The sequence below is a fragment of the Aythya ferina genome, assembly GCF_964211825.1.
Source record: "Aythya ferina genome assembly, chromosome: 4".
Taxonomy (NCBI): domain Eukaryota; kingdom Metazoa; phylum Chordata; class Aves; order Anseriformes; family Anatidae; genus Aythya; species Aythya ferina.
Window position 1 is genome coordinate 45,908,925 of NC_140300.1, and position 27,296 is coordinate 45,936,220.

A 27,296-nucleotide genomic window follows, 5' to 3' on the forward strand; every position below is an offset into this window, starting at 1 on the left:
GATAGCGTTATATGTAAGAAATTGAGACAATTTATGCCTATTAGATCATTGTCCTATTTAAGTTTTCTTCACTAAAAATTTGTTCTCAGTGGAGGTAAAGTAGTATGGTTAAATATAATTTCCTTAAGTATTTGAGTTAATATTAGGGGTGCAGAATAAAGGGAAGAATGCAGCATTGGGATAAGACACTGAATGCTTTCATTACACCATTATCCTAAATTCCTTATTTCATCTTTGAATAGGTAATGCAGTATGCTTGCTGAAATGAAAAGTTGTCTTCTCTTCTCTCCCCCAACTTTTTTCCCTTTTTTTATTCCTTTTTCCTGTAGCGAACTGTGCACCATACTCTGCTTGAATTGCCATGAAGAACAAGTTGAGCAGTTGAAAAGTTTGAAATTTGTTACACTGGATCTTGCCATCGAAGGAAAAAGAACACCACACTAATGCACAATTACTGGAAATTCAGATTACACGTTTCTTGATGAATTATTTTTCAAAGTACATTTTTTTTAACTTTTGATTTTTGAAGATTAGTGCAATTGAATGTTAAATCGTTTTAGTTACATTTGTTTTGAAGAGAGAACTTGTTTAAAAGATTTTTATTACCTGTAATAGTTTCTACAACAGTAGCTTATCTTTAGTGTTGAAATAATTCGGTGCAATTCCAGCGCTTGTATTGTGAGTTACATACAGAATATTTTTTTAGTTTCAGTTGTAAGTAATAAATCTGAAGTAAACACTTAAAAAAAACAAAACAAAAAAAAAAAAACAACAAAACAACCTGGCAACCCTGCCTTTTAATACATAAACATAATTCCCAGTATTCCAGTTGGAGCTCAAATATGAAATGCAAATGAGATACTCAAAAGACTTGTTTCTGTAACTTAATGCCAAATTTTATAGGAAGAACACATCCAAAAAAATTTTTGCTTCTGGAATAGCATTATGTCAGTGATGGAGTGGTATTTTGAAGGGCCTTACGTCAACATGCTGTCAGGCTACGTAAGGTATATTGCTGTAGTCATAACACAGGTTCAACACTTCAGATAATTCTTAAGACAAAAATTGGCGAAAGAAAAAAGTGTGACACAAAAATTGCAGCTTAGTGAACTGTACATAAGATACATGTCCTAGGAGAGAGACCGTAACAAGTACACATAGTTCTTCTGAGTTCATGGAAGCCTTACTTGTACCTAGGTTATTCCTTGTAACCAGCAGTTCTATTTGCCTGTGGTTGTCACGTTGAACAGCAGCTTGCTCACTCTAATCAGGCCATATGCTGCTTCAAAAAATCTCTGTTAGCATTAAATGGAAAATAGTTCTTAAGTTTTTAAATCGGGTATATGTAATTCATTTTGAGTGAGCTATCTTTACTCCTGTAGCGTTAACTATTCAGCATTTCTCAGTAAAGTGCCTTATTTATTGAATGACAATTTTTTTTTCCTTTTATTCCTGAAACAAATACAGTGGATCAACCTCCTTTTTAAACTTGGTATGTAGTTTCAGTTCCTGGTCAAGGAATGGGCCAAATAGCTTATGTTAAGAGTCTAACGGCCTGACTTATACAAGTATTGGTTGTAAGCTGTTTTGTTTGAAGAGCTTGTCAAAAAAATAATATTATGTAGACAGAAAACAATGCAATGGAGAGATTTAAAGTTGAATATTTTTTTCTTAATTCAGTCAAATATTGACGTTACATATTTTAGTTGACCATGTTTCATCAATACATTGAATTTTTTTGTGTTAATTTAGGTACTGATAGAGTAGTTAAATTTTATTTGTATTTCATATTAGCTACGTAGGTGTTTTAAGTGTTGTAATTTTTAACGTTGAAATCATTTTTGACTTCTGTACTTGAATTTGAACATTGATATTAAATTTATGCTGTTAATATTCCGTGTGTTTACTTAAATATTAGAAATGTACATATAGTACCTTTGTAAACATATTTTGTAAGGTTTGCTTTGCTCTCTCCAGTAGCAAACTTTGGCCAGAGGCTCCAGTTCAGATGCTTTGTTGAACACACAAGTCTAAGTGAAAAAAGAAAATGAAAACACCCTTTTTAAAAGTGTGTTTGCTTAGGAGCTTCTGTAACACTCAAAAGCTGTTAAACTCCTAAAATTTCCTAAGAAATTCTGTTGAGAGGAAAGAAGAGGGGGCTTGCTTAACTTTGTGTTTAAAGTGAGTGGTCCCTGAGGCCAAGACAGAAGTCAGTATCTGAGGTAGAATAATACCATATCATGCTGATAAAGTAGGGCGGAACTAAGATCATAGTGATGCCTGGCAGCTTGAGAATTGCCCTCTACAAGCTGCTGAAACAAGCTTTGTTTTTGTCATGAATCTTGCTTAAGATTCACGTTCTTAGGGCAAGATTTTCTAATTGACACCTTAAAAATACAATAGACTTTTCACATGTGCAAGAAAGACTTGATAAAACAATGTTCTGTGGTCCTTCTAATGGAAACCTGATACAATGAGCATGGTTAACTACTTACAGGAGTCAGGTGATGAAGTACACAGAGGTTGCGTAATACCAAAACATTTATAGACCTGCAATACTACCCATCCTTCCTATCTGGGTTTGTAACCTTGCACCCATATTTGAAGGTCTCGTACAAAAAGCAGTTTTGCTACAAACCAGCAACTTCCATCATTATTAACACAAGCATGTACCTTTTGCAATTATTTTAAGTATTCCCAGTAAGCTTGACTGTACAAAAGCACGATCAAACATTTGAGTGTAACGAGTACTGGGCAGCTATAAGCAAAGTGCAGCCTTCAGCCACAGTTTGGTCTTTGTTTTGCAGATAAGAACAAAGGTGTAAGGAATAAGCAGCAGGAGCACTAGGTTGCTGTAATTCAATGTTTTTGAAGTTTATTTAGAACACATCATTAAAACTCTCTATAATCAGTGTTCAAAAATGCAAGCATATTTTTCATATTTATAAAAGTCTCACTGGAGCTTATTAACCTTTTGGAAAAAACTGTATTCTAAAAACATTGCAAAACCATATTCTCTCTTTGCCATGTATTTTACAGTACTACTGTATAACACTGATAGAGGTGGATCTATATAGAGTCCTGTTCTAAAATCAGTGTAGAAAGTAGAAGTCCTTCTGAAAGTGGACGTCACTGACTGCATTGAAACTAAGTTTTGCTCAAGTTCCCTTGCACTAAACCCACTACATTGAAAAAAATGCCCTGTATAAGAAAGGGTGGTCCTTAATCTTAGTTTCCTTCTTATCTATTCCTTATTTTAAGCCTTGGCACATGGTTATGCCAATGTTGTGAAGCAAATGTATTGTGGGCAACAGCCTGCATCTTCCACCCCGTGTTTTTCTGGGGGAAGCTAAGGCCATTTGTCACCAGCAGCTAGTGTCTTTTTGAGTAACACAAAGGGAAGTTGCTAAATTAATAGGAATTTCTTTTTAATAGAAAACTATTAAAGAACAAGTCAGCTGGTAGTTACTAAATTAACACAACCTTAAGGTGAAAGCAACCCCCAAGAAGTCAGTTTTACAAATCTGTTCCTTTGAATTCCTTGATAGAGTTGTTGCTGATCAGCTTAGCCTCTCCAGATAGTTTAGCAGCTATTTGGTGTTCAACTTAATAGGAAGAGGAAGGAAAATAGATGATGATTTAGCACTATTAGATACAAGTGTCCTGCACTTAAAACAGTCAAGATGAAGGACAGTTTAGAACAATCAGTTCTTCTACCCCTCTCAGTTTTTCACCATGCTAACAAGGCTGTTAGGAGATGCTACAACCTGAAATAGTTGTTAGTTATCTGTGGGTGTACTATTAAGCTTAACAGTCAGAAAAAGTAAAAAGCTGTGCCCTCCTTCCTACATCACCAGCGACACTCAGTACTGCAGTAACTAAACACCCATAACATCCTCAGGAGGCAAAGCCCACGTTGCCCCATGAAAGCACTGCTCAAACCACCTGATGGCACCAGGGCATCAGCAATGGTGCCAGACATACAGGACCATGGCGAAGGCAGGCCACTTCCAAAGCAGGGCCATAAAAGCAAAGGCGACTGCAAAACTACCACACAGAGGCATTCATCAGCAAACAAAATAAAAATATCCAAGTGTATCTCAGTAATAGCTTTTTTTTTTGTTTAAATGGTCTTCTGTCATCCAACTGATACAATTTTGGCCTTACACACAGAAGGGCTTAATTTTTATAATCTTTGTCCTTTTCTTGAAAACAGGCTTTTCTGTCTCAAACTATAAACAACGGCCATAGAAATAATATAAAAAAAAAACATAATACATAAAAACAAAAACACACACACTGTTAAGCTAGGTGGAATTTTTAGGACTCTAAAATGCAAATATGTGTACAGAATTAGGAAGAAAGTTACACATACTGCTCAGAGGTGGGTGGAATTTAAAGAAGTGTGAGGACACCTAAACATCTTCAAAAAGAAGGCAACAAAAATAAGGTAGTTTGGTCTCAATTCCAGTCTTACATTTGGAGAATGCAGTGATGCTGAGCTAGCAGGTAAAGTTCTAGACTCGAAAGAGTTGAAAATACAAGGTAATAGCCACTGAGAACAGTACTGGCTTGTAGATCAAACAGCAGCGATCATACTCCACACTTACAAGCTTGTGGTGCTCCAGAAAGAACGTGTAGTATTGCCATTTTTTACATGGGGGGGGGGAGGTCATTCAGGCACAGGAGCTTGTCAACTATTTGTTGACAGTGATAATCAGAAATTGAAGTTAATCAGTATGAGAATCAAGTGTTTACAAAGGCAAACTGCAGCTCACTGAGGCTGGTCTGTATGTTACAGCTCAGTTTAGGTAGGAAGTCAAATTCCCTTAAAAAGCCACGGCAGAATGTGTCTGACATGAACATCTTTTCTCTCTCTCTCTCTCCTGTTCTCATCCCACCACGCAAGGAGGTTAGTATTTCTAAGCACCTTTGGCCAAAGTTATAATATTCAGTGTGGATATTGGCAGAGTACTTGCTGTCAAGAGCCAGTGAAAATCTGTGAGACTCAGTGGAAATACCTTGATGGAAAACTTAGGTAAAACACAGCCATACCACCAGGGCAGCTGGCCAAGAAACAAGTACCCATTTCTTTAACTACAAGAATTACCACTTCAGGTCTTGAATGTTTTTTTCTGCACTACCACAGGCTACAGCTGCTATTGACTTACAGTTTCCTGCAGAGGGAAGTATTCACTAATGTATAAAAACAAATACTGAGTCAAACGATCTTTGTCAAAGTTGGAAATGTCGCAGTGTGTGAGTGAAGAGCGCAGAACTAGAATGTCAGGAATGGTATTCACTCAATTAGTTTGTACAGAGAAGTCAAAACATTTCAAGGGATAAAACAGTCAGCTTTCCAAGCAAATGAAAACTTACTAAATCAATGGGAAATTAAAAATGTGTCTTAAATCTCACCCCTTTATGATTTAGGAGCCTAACTCTGTGCTTTGATACTGACATTATTAACCTAATGAAGAAGAAAAATAAGACATTGCTACTTGTGCTGAGTGCTTCAGGTGGTCCCTGCACCAACAGGGCCCTTCTGTCCGAAATCTTCATGTCTCCCTTGCTCTGTTCCACAGATTCAACAGCAAGGACAAAGACAAATGTTAGAATGTTTCTCTCCTTTTCCCAAGACCTCTTCCTAGCCAGAACTTACTCTTTGCAATGCACTCCTAGAGAAGTCAGATTAGCAGGTTGGATTCAAACTGATGAGGGAAGAGTACTTTCATCCCTCCCTTTCTTTTTGAATAAAAGAGCTATGAGGGTCATTTTGTTGTTCAGAGGTACATACTTTAACACATGAACCTGCATCATAGGTAAATTGGGCTCTAAAAGAATAGAGTAACATCTATCAGGAAAGTCTGTTCATGCTTTCAGAAATGAACTGGTTCTGACTGGAGAGGAGCTAAATGGCAAAGACAGGCTTGGGTGCATGCAAAACAATCATCTCACAATTTCCACAGAATGACAAAGATTTTGAGGAGCACACAATGTTTTGGACTAGGTAACTTTAAAAGAAAAAAAATTAAAAAAAAAAAAAGCCACCTCCATTGTCTAAGGCGATGTTCATAAGAGAAAGCTACCTGGACTCCTTTGAACACTAAAGGTGTATATTTTGATGAAATTTTTATTACATGTTTTTCCTTTAAAAAAGCATTCGGTTTTCAGCTACCATGAAATCATATTTATTTTATTCATTCATCCCCTCCAAGGATTTAGGCTATGGAAGCGCTAGATGAAGACCAGAGGAAACTCCTATCACCCTGTTCAGCCAGCAACACAAACATACACACTGCTGAATTTCATTACATGCCCTGGAGCGAGCCCAATAACATACCTAATGAAAGCACATCTTCCAGAAAGGCATCAGAGCCCACAAGGTGCCAAATCTTGCAACATAAATTGGATCAGGGCTTCTTAACTTTGAACAGAGGCAGTACTTTATTTGCAAAAACTCAATTTCTCCCACATACAGGCGGCATTTGCTAAGCTCCTGAGAACTCCCCTTGGTTCAGGAAACTTTCAAAGCTACCTACCACTTTTACATGCTGGTAACAGCTTGTCTTCATGAATACATCAGCTACATTTTCCTGCTTCTCTTTCACAGCCTCATGTGAAGTTTGTCTAATATTTCAGTAGCTACTTAATGCTGCTGTGAATAAAACAGTGGGAGTATTCCACGAGCACGTGGAGATCAGCTGTATTTAGCTCTGGTTGAACCTGCACCACAGAAATGAGTTTAGTGAGAGGTAAAGCTTTTCCAAAAGCTAACTAATACATAAATGCTGTGGGCTTTTGGGAGCTCAGCTTCATGTCTATGTACCCCCCACACCGCATATTCAAACCCCACTGAAAGAAAGCAGCCACAGCTGCTTCTTGGGCTAGGGAAAGGTTGGCACAGGAATCCTGTTTGAGTAGTGGCTCCCAGAGTTTTTGCGTTCCTGCTCCAGAATTACATGCCAGAAAAGCCATTTGTTCCATGTCATACTGGATTTGTGCTTGTTAAACCCACTTCAATTGCATGATATTCCAGTATTTCAAAATGGAAGGAAGGTGTACTTCTGTATAGGTAAGATTTGACTTCTTGGCTATTCTTCCTTAGATTTACATTAATCCACTGGGGGTAAAGAGAATGATTTTTCAGTTTTCTGCTCCTAATAGAGCATTTTGCATATTTTGAGGGTTCTTATATTGGTACTAAGCTTTCCACGTTCCTTCTTCCCTCCTCCCTGTATACTAGTTCTGCAGCTTTTCAGCTTCAGGAATAATTAAATACATGGTGGGATCCCAAGATGTTAGAAAACTATGGATAAAGATGCAAAGGACAAACTGTTCAGACACTTCCCCAGGTTTTTAACAGCCTCGCTATTACAAGCTAGCCAGAAATAATTTTAAAGCCTCATCTCCTTTGGCTAGGAAAACAACAACAGAAAATATATTTTATGTGCTTACATTCAAATAATTGTACATTACTTGCTAAACAGGAGTGGCGTCTAACCAAGTAAGAATATACCAGCAACCTGAAAAGGAGGATCAGCATAACTAAAGGAAGCTTCACTTGAGTATTTTGTTTAAAAGTTTATGAAAGAGTTTGATTTTTTTTTTTTTATACAACATTTAAAAAAAAAATTAATGGAATTTTACTCATATTCTTGGTGGTTTAATAGTTCATTAAAAAAAATAAAAGCAATTTAATTACATGGGAAAGAGTTGCAGAGAAGATGAGAAAAGTAGGGATAAAAATCTAAGTACCAGTGAACAATTTTTAATTGCATTTACACGGATAGCTGCTTCTTAGCTTCTTTTAAATTTGTTGGATTTTTATGATTCATAATTCCAGGGTAAGCATATGTTTGTTTGGGTAGGATATTCTCATTTATAGTCAATCTTAGTGTAGATAAGACACAGATATATTACAACCCTGGAAAGCAAGCTGTGATTAACTTTTTCAGTATATTTTACCTTAAGTATTTCAGAAATAATTGAACATATTTCAGTAAGTACATGCAGTAGCTGTTTAATGAACAACTTGATGTTAACAGTTACTCAATTTTTGTAACTGCTGAAGGAAACGAGCTATCTTATTTTTGGAAAAGTTGTTCTGATTAAAAAATAAAATAAATAATAAAATAAAATAAATAATAAAATAAAATATCACATGCCTCAGCACACCTTTGTCTCCCCCTGGACAGATAAGAGCACCTCACAAGACAAAGGAAGTAAATCAGCCTAAGCCAATGAGCCTGAGTGTGGAATGAAATCCCTGAATGAAGTAACCTGGTAGCAAGCACGTAAGACCGCAGTGGTGGTTCAGCCAGCTCTGTGTATGGGAGAGCTGTAAAACATTTGCTACATCATCTCATCTTCACTTTCCTCCTTCTCAAGGAATTCAACATGACAATGCTTCAGAAGTTGCTTCATGGTCTTTTATTCCTCTGATGGGAATCCTTCCATTTAGTTTAAGTGTTTTCCAATTCAGGCCCTCCAGGTTGCACTGGAGAAAGGCCCAGGAACTGAGCTTTCTTAATGCTTTAGGCATCCCAAATCAAATGGCTATGCTTGAGAGTGGGCCTGCAACACAGCCTCACTTAACAGTACCAGGAAGTCCTATTCCTAAGCTCCTGCCTCCAGACCAGCGAGGCAGAGAGGTCTCCTTGTATAAATGAGGGCCAACAAGGTGGCCACCAATTTCCAGAAGTGTCAGACAAAGTGCAGTTTTAACATTCAGTCTGTATCAAGAGAAGAATGAGATGGGCTGAGGGGAACCCCACTGCAGAGGAGGGATGTCAGGAAGCTCATATGATACTCCAACTCCACTGTCGTGTGCCTACTTGTGTAAAAGAGGGTGTTACGCACAGGTTACTAGTGAGCCACACCAAAATAAATAAATAAAAGTTCTGAGAAAGAAAACATTTGCTGGTTTTGGCCTAATTTCCAAGTCAGCTCAAACAAGCTGTACCTCAAGCTGCATTACCTTTCTTGTCAGCTCTCTTTAGATTCTTCTGGTTTCATTTCTATCGTATCATTTTGTAGACCTTCACGTGGCATTTTTCCTGCCTTTTGAGGACATTTTTCTATGTCATCGACTTTTCTTCCACAATAGACTTCAGGCTACTACTGTATTTAAGTGAAAATTATTTGCTGTTTCTTTCTTGTCAGCTCACACTTTTTTCTTTAAAAAGAAATCCCAAACCCAGAACACCCCTTGTGTGTCTGATTCTTTTACTTAAAAGCTTGCTGACTGCTTGCAGTTGCACTGTTTGCGATCAACCTATTCTCCTTGTATGGGTTTCCACACTATTTCCATATAGACTATATCCACCTTTAGGGTTGCTTTTGAGATAAGATAGTAGAATATTACTTTCAGCATTACCAGTGTACAGACTTCTGCCTGCTCAGATGTGTCTGTCACTGGTTATATTTTCTCTTATCCTTAACAGAGCTGTGCTGTAGGAAGCCTACATTACAGACTTCTGCTAAGTATCAAATATAATCTCAGCTCTGTTCGTTATGAATAATATTTTAGAGATATTCTTTTATTTTTATTTTTTTATTTTTTTTTTACAGAGGAAGAGTTTGATACAACTATCACATGCATACTCTAATGATCCTCTTTGCCAACAAGATACCCAACCCAATGGAAAAATGGTCCCATGTGACTGAGACATATGTTATATTGATATAACTAATAAACAGGTACTGTGGTAGAACCAAAAGAAAGGATAAAAATAAGTTTACTGGCTGAGGATTATGACACAGATACTTCATCACATGCTTAAAAGAACTTTATTTCCAGTTACTTCACATGTAGGCACTATCTGCACCATCTCAGTTATCAGTGCAGTATATGGGGTAAAAATCCCCAAAGCTAAGCACAGCTTTCTGAAATGAGAGTTTGAGCTAGGGAAGCAAAAAGGCAGCAGCTGCAGAAGGCACTGACTGCACAAACCCAGTACATCACTAATGCTCCTGGGCTGGATTCCCTGACTGCGAACTCGCCCAAGTCTCCAGTATATACAAGTCAGCTGCTGTGGTGGGTTGGGTTTTTATTTTTGATCTACAATTTAACAAGTTGTTATGCACTGAGACATGCATTTTTGCCTCTACCTCATTTTCATTCATTTTTAGCTTCCAATCTTTTAGGACTTGCCTGGTGCTTCCCAACACCCAGACGCATTAGGCTGGACTGCTAGGACCTGGTTAGACACAGTCCCCGATGCACAAAGCTCAAAGAATGGAAGAGAGAGGTTTCAAGCATCTGACCGCAGGAAAGTCAGTCACATGCTGAGGTGCTGGGATAATCCAAGGTACCCTGCTGAGAGAGATAACGGAAGTCCTGCAAGGCTCTAACCAGCCCTCAAGGTAGATCAGCCTCCGTAATTGTTCTGCTAAGTAAGTTAGGGGTGGAGAACCAAAAGGGCTGTAAACAAGTCATGTTTAAAGCAAACGCCGGCCCAAAGCAGGAAGAAATACATGGTGCATGTGTGTTATTTGCTGACGCACACGTGTTAAGTCCTGACCTACATGAGAAAATACATGCATTATTGGAGGTACAGAGCATCTGCAGCCTGGAAACGTTCCAGTTATCGATGAGAACAACGTACAGATCCAGGACAGAAAGTAACATGTTTTTCTGGCTGGAAAATATGGAAACTATTACCTCTGGGGAAAAATAATCCAAAACAAAGACATTCACAGGCAACTCAGAGAAAAGCATCAAAGTGACTGTGGATTTGGAAGGACAAATATATGAGGAAAGATTATGAAAGCTGAATATGAATATTTGGCTAAGCACCAATTTAATAAGGGATCAAGAGATAAGTCTACAACTATTTAATTCACAGAATGTTAATGTCATTGGTGAAGCAGACTTTTTTTTTTTTTTTTAAATGCACCGAGAAGTTTATTTTCTAGTGGATATACATCCGAATTTTAGAAAGCAGTAGGAAGAGAGTGATTTGATTAATGTCCCATACAAATGTTAAAGTCAGTTCTTAATCAAATCTTAGCTGAATCAGACTTTAAAGTCTTGAGCGACTGAACTACAACATGGGGAAAAAATGTAGAGGCTAGTTTGTGATTTCTTAGCTTGGTTCTTTTACAAATTTCTACTCCTGGAATCAAAGTTTTTTTTGCTACTAGGAGTTTCACACCATATGCTGGCTTTAACTGGAAAGGCACTTTATGCCTAGGCCAAGAAGAACATGAACACAAGCCTGACAAGCAAAACAACAATAACCAAAAAAACACAAACTGACAGCAACAAACTAAAACATCACCCACTTTTCAACCAACACATGTTTTAAACTGCAGTTTCAGATGCAACTGCATTATCCCTATTAGACAATCCTGATGGAAATCAGGGGAGTAAAGTCAGTAGCTCCAGCTAGGCTTTGAAGACAGGACAGCTCAGTAACAGCAAGTGAAAGATGAAACATGGTATTCACAGTGAGTCCTTGTACTTGCAAGGTACCAGACTGAGAACACGATGTAACATCACTCATTATTAATATCAGACTACAATGAAAAGACAACCAATGGTAATTTAAATTAGTAAGGCAATGAAGGCTCTGATTATTAAATGAATTTACAGCTTTATGAAATGGAAGATAGTCTAATTTTCTAAAGGTGGGTCACTTCTATCTCCATCATTGTAATACTTGATAGCAACTGAAGAATTTGAGGTTTTCGAGAAACATTCTCATGTGAATGAACTTATTAAATATTTCTTTTTTTTTTTTCCCCTCCCCCCAAAGCTCTTGTTCATGCTATCATACTCAAAGACACTCACTGCAATAACTTTACAGAATAAGTTCTCACTGAACAAAGCCTCTATACTGCAACTAATTCATGATTTTTTGAGAGAAGAGAATGAGTTTCACAAAAGGACAACAAGATCAGTCTTGAGCATGCATTGGCTTTATTCAGCTGTGGTGGACCACAGCCAAAACTCAGCACTAAATTTGCCAGCATCAAATGTCTAAAATGGCATCTGATTTTGAAAAGTATATGAGGGAGCTGGGCTTGTTCAGCCTGGAGAAGAGGAGGCTCAGGGATGACCTTATCGCTCTTTACAGGTACCTTAAAGGAGGCTGTAGAGAGGTGGGGGTTGGTCTGTTCTCCCACGTGCCTGGTGACAGGACGTGGGGGAATGGGCTTAAGTTGAGCCAGGGGAGTTTTAGGTTAGATGTTAGGAAGAACTTCTTTACCGAAAGGGTTGTTAGACATTGGAATGGGCTGCCCAGGGAAGTCACCATCCCTGGAGGTCTTTTAAAAAGACGTTTAGATGTAGAGCTTAGTGATATAGTTTAGTGGAGGACTTGTTAGTGTTAGGTCAGAGGTTGGACTCGATGATCTTGAGGTCTCTTCCAACCTAGAAGTTCTGTGATTCTGTGATCTTTTATTTGTGCATACAGCCTTTTTTTTTTTTTTTTTTATTCACTGAGAAAAAAAAAAAAAGTCAAACAACAAAACTAAACACAACAGAAACAAATACCTTGCAAAAGTGTTTTCTTCAAGATTTTTTTTTTTCCAGACCTAGATAGTCTCTTCTCAGGATCAAATCATCTCCTCCCCTGAAATATCCAGGCAGGGTAGAAGAGAGGCAAAGGAGATGGAATCAAGACTTGTGATGAAGCCTATCTTTGCTACTATTGAAGACAAGCTTAAAAAAGAACGTTGAGGGACTGGACAGTGACATCCCAAACCATGCAGGGACGACTGTGGATGCTGCCATCACCGGGTCCCCCTGGCAGGAAAGGGCATCTCCCTGGGAACACCTGCCTTAGTGGGAGCCCACTTTTGGGGCAGCAAAGGGCTGTTGCTACACAAAAACTCCCAGCCATACTATAAATTTCAGCACACTCAAAAGGTAGGGATTTGCCTAACTCCCAGTTTTAAAGAAATTAAAAATGTCTTCCAAGTCTCTAAGGCGGCCAGATCCTATCGGTTCTCAGTGTGCTTCGAATAACGATGCTGGCTTTTGTCCAGTGGGAGCAGCTTGGCTTTTTCTGCCACACTGCTGTTATTTTGAGCTGGTGCCTCAACACACAGGCACAGAAAATGAGGTTTTAGAAGATTAATAATAATAATAATAATAGTAGAGTCCGAATTCTAACACTATTGCTAAGAGATTAATCTGATGGAGGGAAAAAAGCCATCTTAATTACCTGACTTAATTGGCCCAGATGGATGAGCTATAATTCTGCAGTAGCCTGACATGTGAAGAACAAGGCATGTGCAGGTGCTGTGGGGCACCCCCGGGCTCCAAGTGCTGGGGCAAAGAGAAGGAAACATCCAAAGGGGCAGCCCCTGCAGCTGCAGCACACTCTCCCACTTGTCCTGCCCCTCAGATTTCAGTGGGAATACTTAAACAAGCCAAAAAACCTTAGCCAACAGGTTTTAGCACAGGTACTGGAAGCACAGCCATTTGATGTGGGTAATCTTGGAGTCCTAGCTCTGTGTCCCCTCCTGTATCTTTAGTCTTCCTTGAACGGATTACTGGAGACCCTCCCAATCCGTTGCACCTTGAGGTAGAAATCCCATCCCTGCTTCTTCTCTTTCCCCCACCTCTCCATCCACTCTCCTCAGGCTTGAAGTACCTCCAGCTGTGGAAGGGGACAGCCACTGCAGTAGCCTGGAAGAATTCAGATGCAAGTGGCAAGGAAATGGGGGTAACACTGTTTGCTTTCTGTGGAGCAACCCACCACTAACTTGTTACAGAAATTACCTGGAGGCAAGACAAACGGAAGCTTACTCTGACACAGGGAAGAATTTCACTGAATTATATCTAGCTGAATTCCCCACAGGCAATGTACTTGCATTCCTGACTGATCCCAGCCTTCCTCATTCAGCAGAAAAAGGGTGCAAAGGAAGCTCAGCAACAGCAGGATTATTGGCAAAAAAAATCCCATTGACTTCAGTCAGCTGGTATTTCAATGCTGAAATTTTGTTATGCAATACTTTTTTTTTTTTTTTTTTTTTTTTTTTTTTTAAGTAGTGGATTAGAAATATGCTATTTTGTGTTTCTTTCCCCTAAAAGGGAAAGGGACAACTATTTTATGCTTACCACTGGCTTTTACTTCATAAATATATATATATATATATATATGTATTAAAAAAATCAAAATAAGTGTTAAGAGAGACTTGCTGGAGAGTATTTAAAAATACTTGATGATTGTACAGTATCATTTTTATCATTTAGGCACCATGAGCTCTGAACTAAATAGTAAAGCAACCTATAAATAGCACTCAGCTTCAGCAACAACTTGTCAAATTTTGCTACGTTAAGAAAAGGATTAAGTCGCAGCTTTTTGATCTACTGAGGGAATGTTATCAAACCAGGGTATACACGAATACTATGTTGAATGCATATTATTTACACATAGCATGCCAGCGATAGGATGGAGGAGCTCAGTTATCCCAAATCACCCAGCATCACTCTAGAGCACTTCTCTACTGTCAAATGTTGTCCTCAGCAAGAGGTGGGCACTAATCTCATCTACACAGCGATGCAGACTGTGAGCGATGGAAGCGTGGTCCGTGCAAAATGGGATTCAGCATGTGGGGAAAAGGATTACGTGGTAAACTAGAAGACAAACTCAGTCATGCTGGGTAGCTGCAGCAAGCTGGCTGTGCATTTGGCAGCACAGGCTAGGGACAGACTTGGAGAACAGCTCTGCAGCAGAGAGGGGGTGGGGTGTTCAGCACATCAAGTCCCTTGCAATGCATGCCAGGTAAGCCCTCCTGTCACTGGCCTGCAGGAAGAGAAGCCTTCAAAGATTTCATCTTGTAGTGTCTCAGCTGCACAAAGTTTCCTTTCTTTTCTGTCCTGAATCTTCAATAACCTCTGCAAGTTTGAATTCCATAAATAAAATATTTTTGTTTACTTTAACCTCAGCCTGGCTTGTATTAAAGTGAGTCTCACAAACTTTAAAACCAAGGCATTATTTAATCACATCTGTGTACTCCTAGTCTATCCAAAAAGTTATAAACTGCATCCCCCTGTAACTGCTTTGTGGGAGCGAGGAGCTGGTATGTAACACAGTGTCGATGTCTGTGTGGAAGAGACCAGTTGCCAGCAAAGGATATAGCGCAGAGAAGTGCAAGGGTGTCCTAACAAGACGCTGACATGACAGCAAGCAGGGCATATCAGCCCTGAAGATCTGAGGACCTTTTACCATTTTTCATAATAAATTGCAATAGTTCATTGAGAACTGGGTGTTAGGGAGAAATAAGCTCTTATTTTTCCTTTTAATAGGTCATGCAGACACATCAGCTTTTCAGAGCAGTACATTTGTGAGAGCAAGCATCTTGTTAGAGGTGGCATCAGATGGGAAAGGTCACTTTTATTCACATCAAAATATTAATTGCATTTTACTACACTATACTTTGAAGCAAATGATCGTACGAGCCTTCATTTAGATGGTTCAAATCCTGTTTCTCCTCTCACAAGTTATATCAAAGAAAGTTTGAGATGACCAGAATATTTGAAAGAAACAAAAAAAAAAAAAGGCTGTGAAGTGCTTAATGTTTTAGACACATAACAACAACAGAGCCACAAGCTAGAATTAAACAAGTTCAAATTACTTTTCTTTGTTCCTTTTACATCTCCCAAAATCATGCCTGGCCAGCATTGCAGCATAATCTGAGAGACTCTAATGAAAGGCACAATCTAACGCATGCAAATAGGGCTTTTACTCGATACACAGTTAAGTACTTTATAGATCATTATTGGTTTACATCTCAAAGAAAGTTTCACAGTCTCTTACTGTGGAATAAAAATGAGAGAGTTTAAGTTAAAACATTTTGATCTCCTTGTAGGAGCACTTGCTGTTAACAAAAAGCATCACTGGGGGGTTGCCACAGAGGAGGTTTCTCTTTTTAGGAAGACCAGGATCCCTACTAAGACGCTCATGGAGAAAGCAGGGTGCCAGACTCAGTTCCTTTCATGAATCCAGTAACCTTCCTCTCGGAGGACAACTACTGGTCCCATGACTATTGCAGGGGCTTGTCCAGAGCTTTGCTCTTCTGAGTTAGGACTTCCTCACATTTTGCATCCAAGGTTTACTCGCAGCCAAGTTTTCTCCTGTTTTTCTTGACAATAGTTTCTGGTTACATAGCTGTTTACTCACTGAGGTTCACAGGAAGTAATCTTCTCCCCCTTACAAAGTTAGTTGTTTCTTTTAGTAATGTATTTTCTAATGCATTAATTCAAATTCAGTACCTTCAGCTTTCACAAATTTGCTGAAACTTTTTGTCATAGGGTCCTCCAGCTGCTGGAGGGAAAAAAAAAAAAAAAAGTCTAGCCAATTAAATGATGTTTTCTTACTGACTCTGGTTTCAAAGAAAAACTTGTAAGTATGACTCAAGGGAACTCTGGAATCTCAAAAATCAGAAGGTAAATTTTTAACAAGACCTAACAAGAACTGTGCTGTATATTATTTTAGTGCTATGGCCATGAAGTTTGAGGGATCTGTCTATCTGTCTCAGGAGTTTGGTAGTGTTACAGTAAGTGCATGATTTTGAGAGTTACTAAGTCTGAATGTTTTCTTTCAGGTGGTTGTTAAAAGTTAAAAATCACATAGTGTAACAAACACAGGAATTGTTGGGTACTTTTCATACACATAGTTTTCCCCCCAGCTCCTCAAGGTCATCTCTGTCTCTACAGACTGTTTGAGGAAAGCTGTCTATCAAATGCAGCAGCAAGAGCTTTGCTCCCTCACAGAAGTGGCTTTCATTATGGTGACCTGATGTTACTGGACTATTGCTGCAGAAGATGTCAGAAACATACCAGTTTTTCTTCAATGGCCTCCTCCCACCCAAAATAGAAGTACTTCAGGCAATTTTTCCATTGTTCAGTGGTGTTTAAGACCCCGAGTTGTCACTCTTAGTGGACTGTCTAGCAATACATTAGTTCATATCTCCTTTCACAGCAGGAAAACCTCTGCCCAAAATGGAAGCCAAGCAGGGCTATGTTTGAGGCCACCCTAAAGGAGCTCCTCTCAAACTTCCCTACTCCACGACTGGATGCACCCCCATCTTAGTACAGTAGGAAGCCCCCAGGGTCTGGAGCATGCTACTGCTACCAAAGAAGTCACGTCAGGAGCAGGCTGTGAGCCAGACAGGCCCCAGGAGAACTGGCACACTGTCCTGGATAATTGCTGAGGCACCTTTGTTCTAGGAGATTCGCTATCAATCTCCTTTATTGGCACAGTGCTGCACTATAAAACCCTGAAAAGCAGTGTAAAGGAAACTGCTTGGATGGAGTTTCTTGAAATATGCTGTTCAGCTTGTTTCTGTTCTCCTGTTGTCTGCACGAATGTTTTGCAGAAGGAGCAGCAGCAGTTTTATGCCTTCACTCTTCCCTTTGCACTAGGTGCCCCCAGTATATTTTAGCCCCTTCTTCTCTTTCCCCACCTGTACCCATTCCAAGTCTTCCTCCTCTTAGTGGCATTATTACAAATAATCTACAAATCTCTAATGGTACCAAAGTCAAAAGCAGAATTCATACCAATTTCATCAACATTATTATATATTATTAAATGTGGGGAGACTCAAGTGGATAAATTTTAACTATAGTTACCTTGCACATATCACTCAATACTGGTGTTAAAATACCACATTGTACTGTCGTACACATGAACCTTCCCTCTTGCTCTTACCCATAACTGCTGGCATAAACAACAGCCAGACACGGACATCTGCAATTTTTGATCTTACTGTGTGTAATACAATGCTTCCTGAGCCATGAAATTACTTGCACACATGCAAAGCCCAGTGGAATACATGACATAGACATTTAAGTACAGGCTTGCCTCTGAAGGCTTGATGCCCCATGAGATCTGCTGCAGCTACACCACCCTTTTCAAGCAGAGAAATCTAAAGGACTGCAATACACAAGCAGACTGCTTGGAAGACACACCAACTGTATATAGCCAGAGCCAGGACAAGAGAGGACAAAAAGGCTCTGCTTAAAACAGACTGCTGAGAAAGCAGGACCAACGGAGGAGAACATCGATGGTGGTCCCTGTGAGCCCAGACTGTCAGCATCTCTCAGGATCAGACCCATGGGGAGTGCGACATAATTAGGAAGAGTATTTATAGTTTGTTAATAAAACAGATGAAATGGAATGAGGATTAGAAAGGATCTTCTAATCCTCTTCGCAAATAATTTTTTTTTTAAGATGTAAAACTAGTATGTGATTTATAACATTCAAAATGAAAGACAGACATTTCTGATTAAGTTTTATTACTACACTAAAAATGAACTTAGTCATGATGAATTTTTCTGGTACTAAAATGATATAAAATGCAAATCCAAAAGGATTCTTCATCTGCTTGGTATTAATGTCCATCTATGAAATCAAATTTGTCAAAACTAAGTTAAGGGCCACTCTTTTAGGAAAAAGAATCACCATTTTGGGAAGTTGCGTCTATTTTTCAGTAGCACAGAAAGTGTTATAACTCTTGGCTGGTGCAGCTGTCATTTCAGATGAAAAATTATCATTTCAGCAGCCATTGTCAAAGAAAGAAAAAAGGCTGCACATGAAAACAACTACATTAAAGATCTTAAAATATATATATACAATTTACTGAAGTTTTTTTAAAAAAGTTAAATGTGATTATGACCTTTCTGGCAAAAAGACAAAGCTTAAATGGTAAGTTTGATATCAACTCCCATTTTTACACTGGTGTGCATCTGCTATAAAACAAGAAGGTATCTCATGAGAGTGCAATCCACAGTACTAACTTCTGGACTGTTTGTGTGTTCTCACACGCTGCTCAGCATCAGTCAGGCTAAAGCAAGATGAGGAGAGAGACAAAATACCATAGCTTGTTCATCTTCTGATGCTCAGAAATACCAGTAAGGAGTGTAAGGAGTATTTTTTTTTTGTTGTTGTTGTTGTTGTTTTTTGTTTTGTTTTGTTTTTCTTTTTTTTCCCACAAGTTTGTCATTGAGAAAACAAAACCAGCACTACCCCCTTGGTCTTTTAGTGTGTGTGTGCACGCGTGCGCGTGTTTACTGAGCAACAAGTTACAAATTAAGCTTGGCTAATTTTAGCAGAGGTGAATCATACAGATCCCCAAGAACCAGCCAACTTCTACATTCAGCAGTGTTCTTTGCTTCTCATAGATTTTGGAAGGAAAAATTTGTTCCACATGTGTACAAAACAATTTGAAAACAAAACAAAACATATGGCTCTGCTAAGGACTCCACCTTTTTCCTTTCCTCTGCCTGTTCCATACCATCACTTTGAACAGCCAAACAAGCTCAAACAAGCTACCTGTATTTGTGGCCAGACACCACCAGCATTCTCCTGTACCAATACTGGACCAGCAGTAACACACCACTAAGCCAATCTCCAAGACTCCCAGTGAAAACTTTCTGTAGAAATCAAGTGTCTCTTAACAAAATAAATGCTTCACACACACACACAAGTTTTTTTTTTTTTTTTTTTTTTTTTTTTAATTGAGGAGCAGGGAAATCTTATGCTCCACACTCAGGTTTGAGGCAGGGGTGAGTGTGCTGAGGCAGGTTTGAGTGGTGTTGCTAATAACTTTCACTCTGACTAGTTTTGTGCCATAGCACTTGGAGGCTTCAGGTGCTCAAAGAATCATACAAATCCTGGATGCAAAGCATTCACTATTACCCCTTTGAGAAGAACTTCATTAAACTGTTCAAAACCACTGACTTTCTTCCTTGCTTGGGGGAAACACTACATCAACAACTTAACTTCATGTTTCTGAAGACTTGTATAGCTAGATAAATTTCACTTATAACTGAAGAAGATGCCCAAACAGTGCCACCTCTAATCACAAGATCTGCTATGCAGCAGCCAATGAAGAAAACCAGACATTTGCCTGCTATAAATGGGTCCCACTGGCCCAAAATATAATTCCAAACCTAACAGAGTTTAGCCACATTTTTACAGACCATTTCCAAATAAAGCAGGAGAGACACATGAACATATCTTTCTGTGTTTCCCTCCCTTCCGCATTTCTCAGAAACTGTAATTCAAACACAGACCAGATCTAGCAGACCAGATTCAGAGAAAATATAATTTGCATTTAAATCAGTGAGTGCTACTGGTGACTAGAAGGCAGCATTAAACCACGTGTACTTATTAAAGTCCTAACAGAAACATGTATTTTAAAACAGATGGTAGAAGTTGAAAGAAAATTGAATCACAAAATAGAATCATTAACATAAATGCTTCCTCTTGTAATTAGCTACCACTGTGTTGGTATCAGCTAGGGTGTTGGTGGGTATCATTCATTTCCTCATCTCAGAATCTAAATGTGTGTATTGTTTCACTCCCAATTTCTTTTTTCCTTCTGCACAGGTGCTTTGTTTTCCTCACAGTGTTTCCCTGGTTAGTCTCCTTAGTCACTGAAGGCTTCTGCGCAGACCAATTTATCCTCTCTTCTCCATCCCACCAGTAGAGTTCTCCACACTTACTGAAAGAACTAGTAGGTGTTGACAGGGGGGGATATTCTGGGACTACATTTCAGACATATTTCTCCATATAGCTACCTCACACATCACAGCACAACCTTCCACTTGCAAGCATGATAGCCTGGAAAGACAGCTTGGGAAGTACAAGACTAATGTAAAACAGCAGAGCATGGTCAGGAAGCTCTATTTTTTCCCCTTTTCCTTCTCCCTCCTCAACAAGATTTCTGCAGCAAGAATTAACCACCAGTTTGGCTGATTCATGACCCAGGACATTGTTTAAATTGCTCTTCACTGCTGGTAGCAGTGATAACTGTCTTGCTGGTGAACAACACCAATGGGATTTAGAGCACCAGTAAAACCCGGTCCACACAAGAAACAAGAACACGTAAGTAAACTAGCACCAGCATAACTCAGAGCATCAAAAAGACTCAAAAAACATCAAAGTTCAAAAAGAAGCCATATAAAGATGGAATTCCCTTACCTGATGGAGCTCTCAGCAGCATACATCCAGCATGTATTCCCCTGCAAAGAGAAGCATGCTCTTGTGTCTTCTCATTGAGGAGCAAAGAAGCTGAGTGCAGGCCCCAGCTCATCTGCAAGCTGTTGAGCTGCCTGGCTCCCACCTGAGCCCCAGAGGAGCCCCAGCTGCCAGTGATGGGTACTTTGCCCTGCAGTGCCCTCAGGCAGGCAACACCACTTCTCTTGAAAACAGACCTGCAGGTCACCATGAATTTCCCCCATATGGTTCTGTGCAAGGGACTGCTGGCCTCAGGCTGTAGGTCTAGGTACACAATTGTCATTTTAAGCACCTTCAGCCAGATGGAAAGAAAAAAACAAATCAAAACTAAAACTGAGACTGTTACAGGTCATCGCTTTGGACTCCTGGGAAGGCAATAGCTGTTTTTGCACATTTCCAGTCTAAATCAGAGCAGTTACATAGGGTTTTTGATCCACAGGAACTTAAAGAAGTTGAAACACGCCATGGAATTTAACCCCAAGACCTTGTATTTTCTTTCTAACGTTAGAATGCTGCAAATATTGTGGTAGCCTAGAAAGGAGATCTCAAATGAAAATTGAATGACTGTAGTTATTTCTCTGCTCTTTGAATCAGTGTCTGCAGGAAAACAAAAACAAAAAAACTGCAAGTTTGAAGGAGTCAGGCTCACACAAACAAAATTACACATATGGAGTTGTAGGTAAAGGCCTGAGCTGCAAAATCATTAGCTGCTTCCTCTACACCAATTTATCAACAGTGATTTACACATAGAGAAGAAATCACTACAATTTTATTTAAAATATCCATGGTTTTGTTCTCCTGTATGGAAAGGAGCAAAACTTCCACCTATTATTTTCTCAGCTGGAAGTTAATCCATGCTAATTTTTTCTGCAGTGTTGAAGATTTCTGAAAAGCTTCACAGATAATTGAATTGCAGCTTCGATACGTGGGATCCCTCAGTAGCCAAAAGAGCATCATCCCCTGTTTGTCATAAACATTTTTAAAACTGTAAGAGGAGTGGTGAGAAAAGAAGGACAGATGAGCCTGCTCAGTGATTCTGGTTGCATTACTTCTCCCAGCAGTTTTTACTAACTACACTATAATTTCACATGGTTATTTCAAGGTTTTAGAAGTTAGGGGACTGACTGAATTCAAGCCAGTGGTTCTATAAATGCTGGCTAAAGCCAAGTATCCCAGTTCTCCATGAACAAAGCCAGCTTGTTCCTCTCTCAGTGGAGCTATCATCTCTTGACTTTTCTACTCAGCTGTTTCCAGTGATGGCTCATTTTCAAGGTGGGCTCCCACTGGGAGTTCTTCTGTGTCCTGCACAAATTGCAGGTTCTCACCTGGCTCAGTGTGGGCACCGAGTCTGGAACAGAATCAGGTTTCTTCTGGTGCTTGTTAGCACAGTTTTGAGGCACTTTTGTCTGTGTAGATGACACTGAATTGTTGGTTCAACAGAACATAATGACATATTTGCAGCATAAGATCTGCTATTCAATTACAAGATCTATTATTCACTCCTCTGCTCTGTCAAAGTTCACTTGAAATTCTGACCTTTTTTTTTTTAGTGATAGTGGCTGTTTCATGGCACAGCGATTTGGGAAATGATTACAAAAGTTAACATTTCACTCATCTTTCAGCTCCCTCGGATAATTACAATTCTGAATATTGTAAAGCCAAAGCAGCTCATTTACAGATGGCAAAAACTGTTGGTGTTGCAGGAAAAGAATGGTGAGCATATAAGCATATAATCCTAGCAGATGTTCTGAATCTCGTGTATGTACAGGGGCAGCAAAACACTTTAAAAACTTCTCCTTGCACAAGGAGAACTAGTTGCAAGCTCTTCACCATAGAAAGTTCAGCAAACCTCCTTAAAACTGCTTTGCTGAAGGATCTAAGGTTAAAACAACCCAGCTTCTCCCTATGAATGAGCCCCTCTTTTGGGGCTGCAATTTGAAGTTTTCTCTTTGCAATTCTGAGTAAGACAATTGCAGCATGATATGTTCCTGTAGCAGAGCCACCACCTCCCCAAGACAGAGGCTGCAGTTCACTGCTTAGGACTTTCACTACACTTTATCAGCACACGTAGACCTCGAAGACATCTGTCTCTGGAAGAGAATAGCTCCATAAATCAAACATCTAATCATTAAAAATTACCTTAAAAAGCTGCTTCCTGCTTTTAAGAAGTAATACAAAGGATGGGACAGAATTAAACATTTGCAGAATGGTCAAAACTGATAGAGGCCATGATTAATTGATTTCAAAATCCCAAACGGCACAATCACTCCTGGCTAAGCAGAGAAAGCAGAGCAGTTGGCTCTCTCCTCCCAAACAGGTTAAGATGGTTAGTTTAACATTACATCCCATTTCTAAATATTTTGCATTCCTGATGTCCTGGGCTAACACAATAGGAATAACTCATACTGCATAGGAAATACTGCTGGGCATTAAGCCTGAATCACATGCAGCTCAAGTCAGAGCCCTTGACCTCTCTGAGCACCTTGTTGCAGCTGGGACCACCTGCAGTTTTGGTGCAGTTCAGTCCTCTGGACAAGGCACTCAGGAAGAGCGAGGCATTTCAACACAGAGAAAAGATTTGTTGGATTGTGCATTTTCTTGGTGAATTGCTTTATACTGATATATTCCTCTCTTCTTTCCTGAACCTGTGAAGTATGACTGCCACTTAGCAGCACCTTGTTGTACAAAAAGACGCACTGAAATAGAGAAATTCATTGTGGTGAGACAGCAGTCTGTGACAAGAGATCCATGTCCCTACTCGTCTTCATAGGACATTTCCAGACAGTTCAGGTGCATTTTTTAGTGTCATACAGGGATGTTTAGAGTCACAGTTGATCTGAAAGTCTTCCTGTGCTGTAAAACGTAACTGCACACATCACTGTCATTATAGTTATTACTACTGTTGTTAGATTTATTTTTCATATGAACTATACAACTGTGAGCTACATGTGTTCACAGCACAGCCACAGCCACGGCTCTTCTCCTTTCTGCCCCAAAGCAAGCTGTGTGTGCTGAAGGCCAGCTCCTCCTTTCTGATGCAAATGTCATCGCAACAAATGAATCAACCCTTTCTTCTGGTGAGGCAGAGCCAACAAGCCTGTCTATAGCATGATGGAAAATTATAGTAATAGGATAGTGGAAAAATTACAGTTAGTGAAGAATTGAGTTTATTGCTTTTAAATTTAACAGCCCTGTGGAGAATAGGAACAGCTTTTCTGCAGAAAGACTTGACGTCAGTGCCAAAAATTTGAATTGACACCTTAAAATAACCTGCCAAAGAAGGAAAAAAAATAACTTTTCTTCTTGAAATACTACTGCAGAGTTAGATCAAATTAAACCCTTTTAGTACTGCTGCCCAGAGGTATGAGTTGGGGAAGTGGTGACTATTAACTGTAAATTTAGGACCACGTTCATAGAAGAGCTGCAGGGGTATTCAGCAGGGATAGTTGTTCTGGGTAATTTGCTAGGAAATTCTAATACTGACTAAAAACCCCTAAGCTTCTACTCAAATGGGGAGAATTTTACTGTCTTCAAGTAGGTAAGGGCAATCTGACTTTTCTATATAAGAGCTTCTCAAGAAATTTTGTTGGGACACTTTATTTTTATTTATTTATTTTTTTTGTATGTATTAAAGCTAGTACAGGGGTTTTTGAAATTAAAAAAATAATAATAATAATCAAGACAAGACATTGCATTAAGTCTGAATACCTAGATTAGTCTTGCATATTTTGGTGTTTAGCTTGCTATATTTAAAATGTCATTCATACGTTTGCGTCTGGTTTCCTTGCAATAGAGATGATCATATCCAACTTTTCAGTATTGACAACACCACTGACTGTCTATATTTCTTCAAAGTACAACTTAAAGTCACAATTAAGTCAGTTACACAGTTTGCCTTTGCATTCAGTACATGTACTTGTCTTACATGTTCAAATTCTGAGGCCTGACTGGAGACCCACCACAGGGTCTCCTTAGTTCTTCAGAAAAAGCAGACCCCAGTATAAAATGCCATGCAACAGACAAATATATTTATTTCTATCTTTTGGGTACAATTAGAAAGTCTTGCCAGTTGCCGTCACTTAGTAAAGCTTTTAATAAGTGTATAGATATAAAATCTAATCTTTTGGACAGAAACTAATATGACTAATTACATTCCACTATCTACATTTCCCCCAAGGTTTCAGTATTTTCTGCTTTATTCCTGAAGTGTAAGATTATACGATTGCTATTTGTTCCATAACATGTTAATGATTCAAACAATACACAAACTGTATTTCAGTTTCTACCTGGGAGAGAAATCCATCACCATCTCCACTAACATAATGGTGAAAAAAATTACAAATTTACAATTTGAAGTTTTGTTTTTATAGAAAATCAGCATTAGTGCACAAGCTAGACCAGTTTTCACAGGCTTGGTGAAAATGTTAGAAATATAAAATTTATTTACCAAAATGCAGGTTTGGGTTTCTTCAAGCCAATGTGCAGTAAGAACAAAATGAGGAGATCACTGAGTCACTCCTTGAATTACTCAACTGAGGCAAATTCACCTCAACAACACCCCAACCCTAACATTTCAGGGACCAGCAAAGGTGCTTATGTTTTTTGCCTTTCCATTCCTACAGCTGTCTGGCTGAGCTAATAAGAAAATTGTTAAGGTCAAAGGAAAAGTCTCTTCTCTTCTCTTCTCTTCTCTTCTCTTCTCTTCTCTTCTCTTCTCTTCTCTTCTCTTCTCTTCTCTTCTCTTCTCTTCTCTTCTCTTCTCTTCTCTTCTCTTCTCTTCTCTTCTCTTCTCTTCTCTTCTCTTCTCTTCTCTTCTCTTCTCTTCTCTTCTCTTCTCTTCTCTTCTCTTCTCTTCTCTTCTCTTCTCTTCTCTTCTCTTCTCTTCTCTTCTCTTCTCTTCTCTCCTTTTGTCTTTTCTTTCCTATCTGCAGTGTCTTTTCTTCCTGTCTACTCCTGTGGGAGCAGCCTGTGTCTCTCACTGGTGTAGCTCTCAACAACTGCTGTACAGAGGTGCTCTCAGTGAACTTCAGCAGTCATTCCTTACAAATTATGAAAGACTGAGATGGTGTAGTTTCAGTTGCTGTCTGTCCTTCTACCTGAAGATACATATTTATTAAGGTACATTGTTGGGAGAGACCTAAAAAGCCATGGCATTGAGTCCCCTGCTGTAAAAAGGGGTTTGATTTCTTCCAAAGTCCAGTGCTCTTGCAATGAGCTACTGATGGATGTGCGAAACCATTAAGCCTTATCACACCACCAATATTCGTATTCAAATACACAAAAGTTACTTATTTGGAGTATCTATTAATACATTAACGATCTGTTTTCAAAGATCTGCTGCACTGGCAGTGTGTGTAACAGTGACTGTGATCACACTGCTCTTTAACAGCTGTGATCATGTGTCAAGTATTCATTGCCATACCATGTACTTACCATATCATTACCATTGTAAGCTCAGTGAACTCTAGTGTTTACAGCACTTGGAAAATTATTTACAATTTATTCATTCAAGAATTGGAAGAAAGAAATATAGATGAAGTACTTGTTCCTTGTAGCCTCCTAGCATTTCATGGAATTAAAAAAAAAAAAGAAAAAAAAAAAAAGAGGAATATCCTACAGCCTGGGGGAAGGCTGGTTCCTCTCAAGAGTAAATCTCTCTTGAACAGCTTGATATAGCACTGGATTGTATTTCTAGGGACACTTCAAGTTCTTGGGACTCTGTTGCGGAAAATCTTAAAGTGCTATTATTTTTAAAAGGTCCTATATAAATACTATATAAATGTTAACATAAGTGTACTGCTATCATTCATCACTCTGCAACCATTTCGTTCATACTGCCAAATGAGTTTTGCATGCATTACCTTCCTGCTAAGCTCCATCAAAGGTCCTATGAAAATGCATTTTACTCTGCCAAACCAAATAATCTGTTGCCAAGAAACCCACAGAGGTTTTTTAATCATTCTTTTTCTACCTTCATACAGTTTAGACAAAAATAGCTTAAATATTTGATTGAAACAGGTCATTAATCAACATTTCCACTGACAAGTGCTCTCTGTCTTTAATGAGAGGTTTTTATTTCAAGCATTTTTTCGGTCCAGAGAAGTTAACTCTTACAAATTACTTGTCTTACAAAAAGCTTTTTGATACCATGTACGAGAAAGCAAAAGGCTCCAGCGGTACACGCAGAGGCCAGGCCACTTTGTTTGCCTCCCAGTGGCTGCAGATAACTTTCATTGATTTCACACCACATCTATTTATTGTACAGCTTGCTTACGTGAGCAGTAACCATAAACCAAGCTGAAATTGCAGCTACAG

General features: G+C 39.0%; 1 protein-coding gene and 1 long non-coding RNA gene across 3 annotated transcripts in view; one reads left to right on the forward strand and one right to left on the reverse strand.

Annotated features, from left to right (window-relative positions):
* The window catches only part of LOC311436460 (putative RNA-binding protein 46), a 35,150-nt gene extending 33,723 nt beyond the window's left edge, over nt 1-1,427 (forward strand). For both annotated transcript variants that reach the window (XM_084518673.1, XM_084518672.1), the window contains exon 6: nt 330-1,427. In XM_084518673.1, the coding sequence (XP_084374799.1) occupies nt 330-355 (26 nt within the window). In that variant the 3' untranslated portion in view covers nt 356-1,427. The remainder of the gene's footprint in view (nt 1-329) is intronic.
* LOC311436461 overlaps nt 1-21,016 on the reverse strand; it is a 38,518-nt gene extending 17,502 nt beyond the window's left edge. Inside the window, exon 1 of the long non-coding RNA XR_014692869.1 lies at nt 20,946-21,016. This is a non-coding gene — a long non-coding RNA (uncharacterized lncRNA). The remainder of the gene's footprint in view (nt 1-20,945) is intronic.
* Between the last annotated feature and the right edge of the window lie 6,280 nt (nt 21,017-27,296).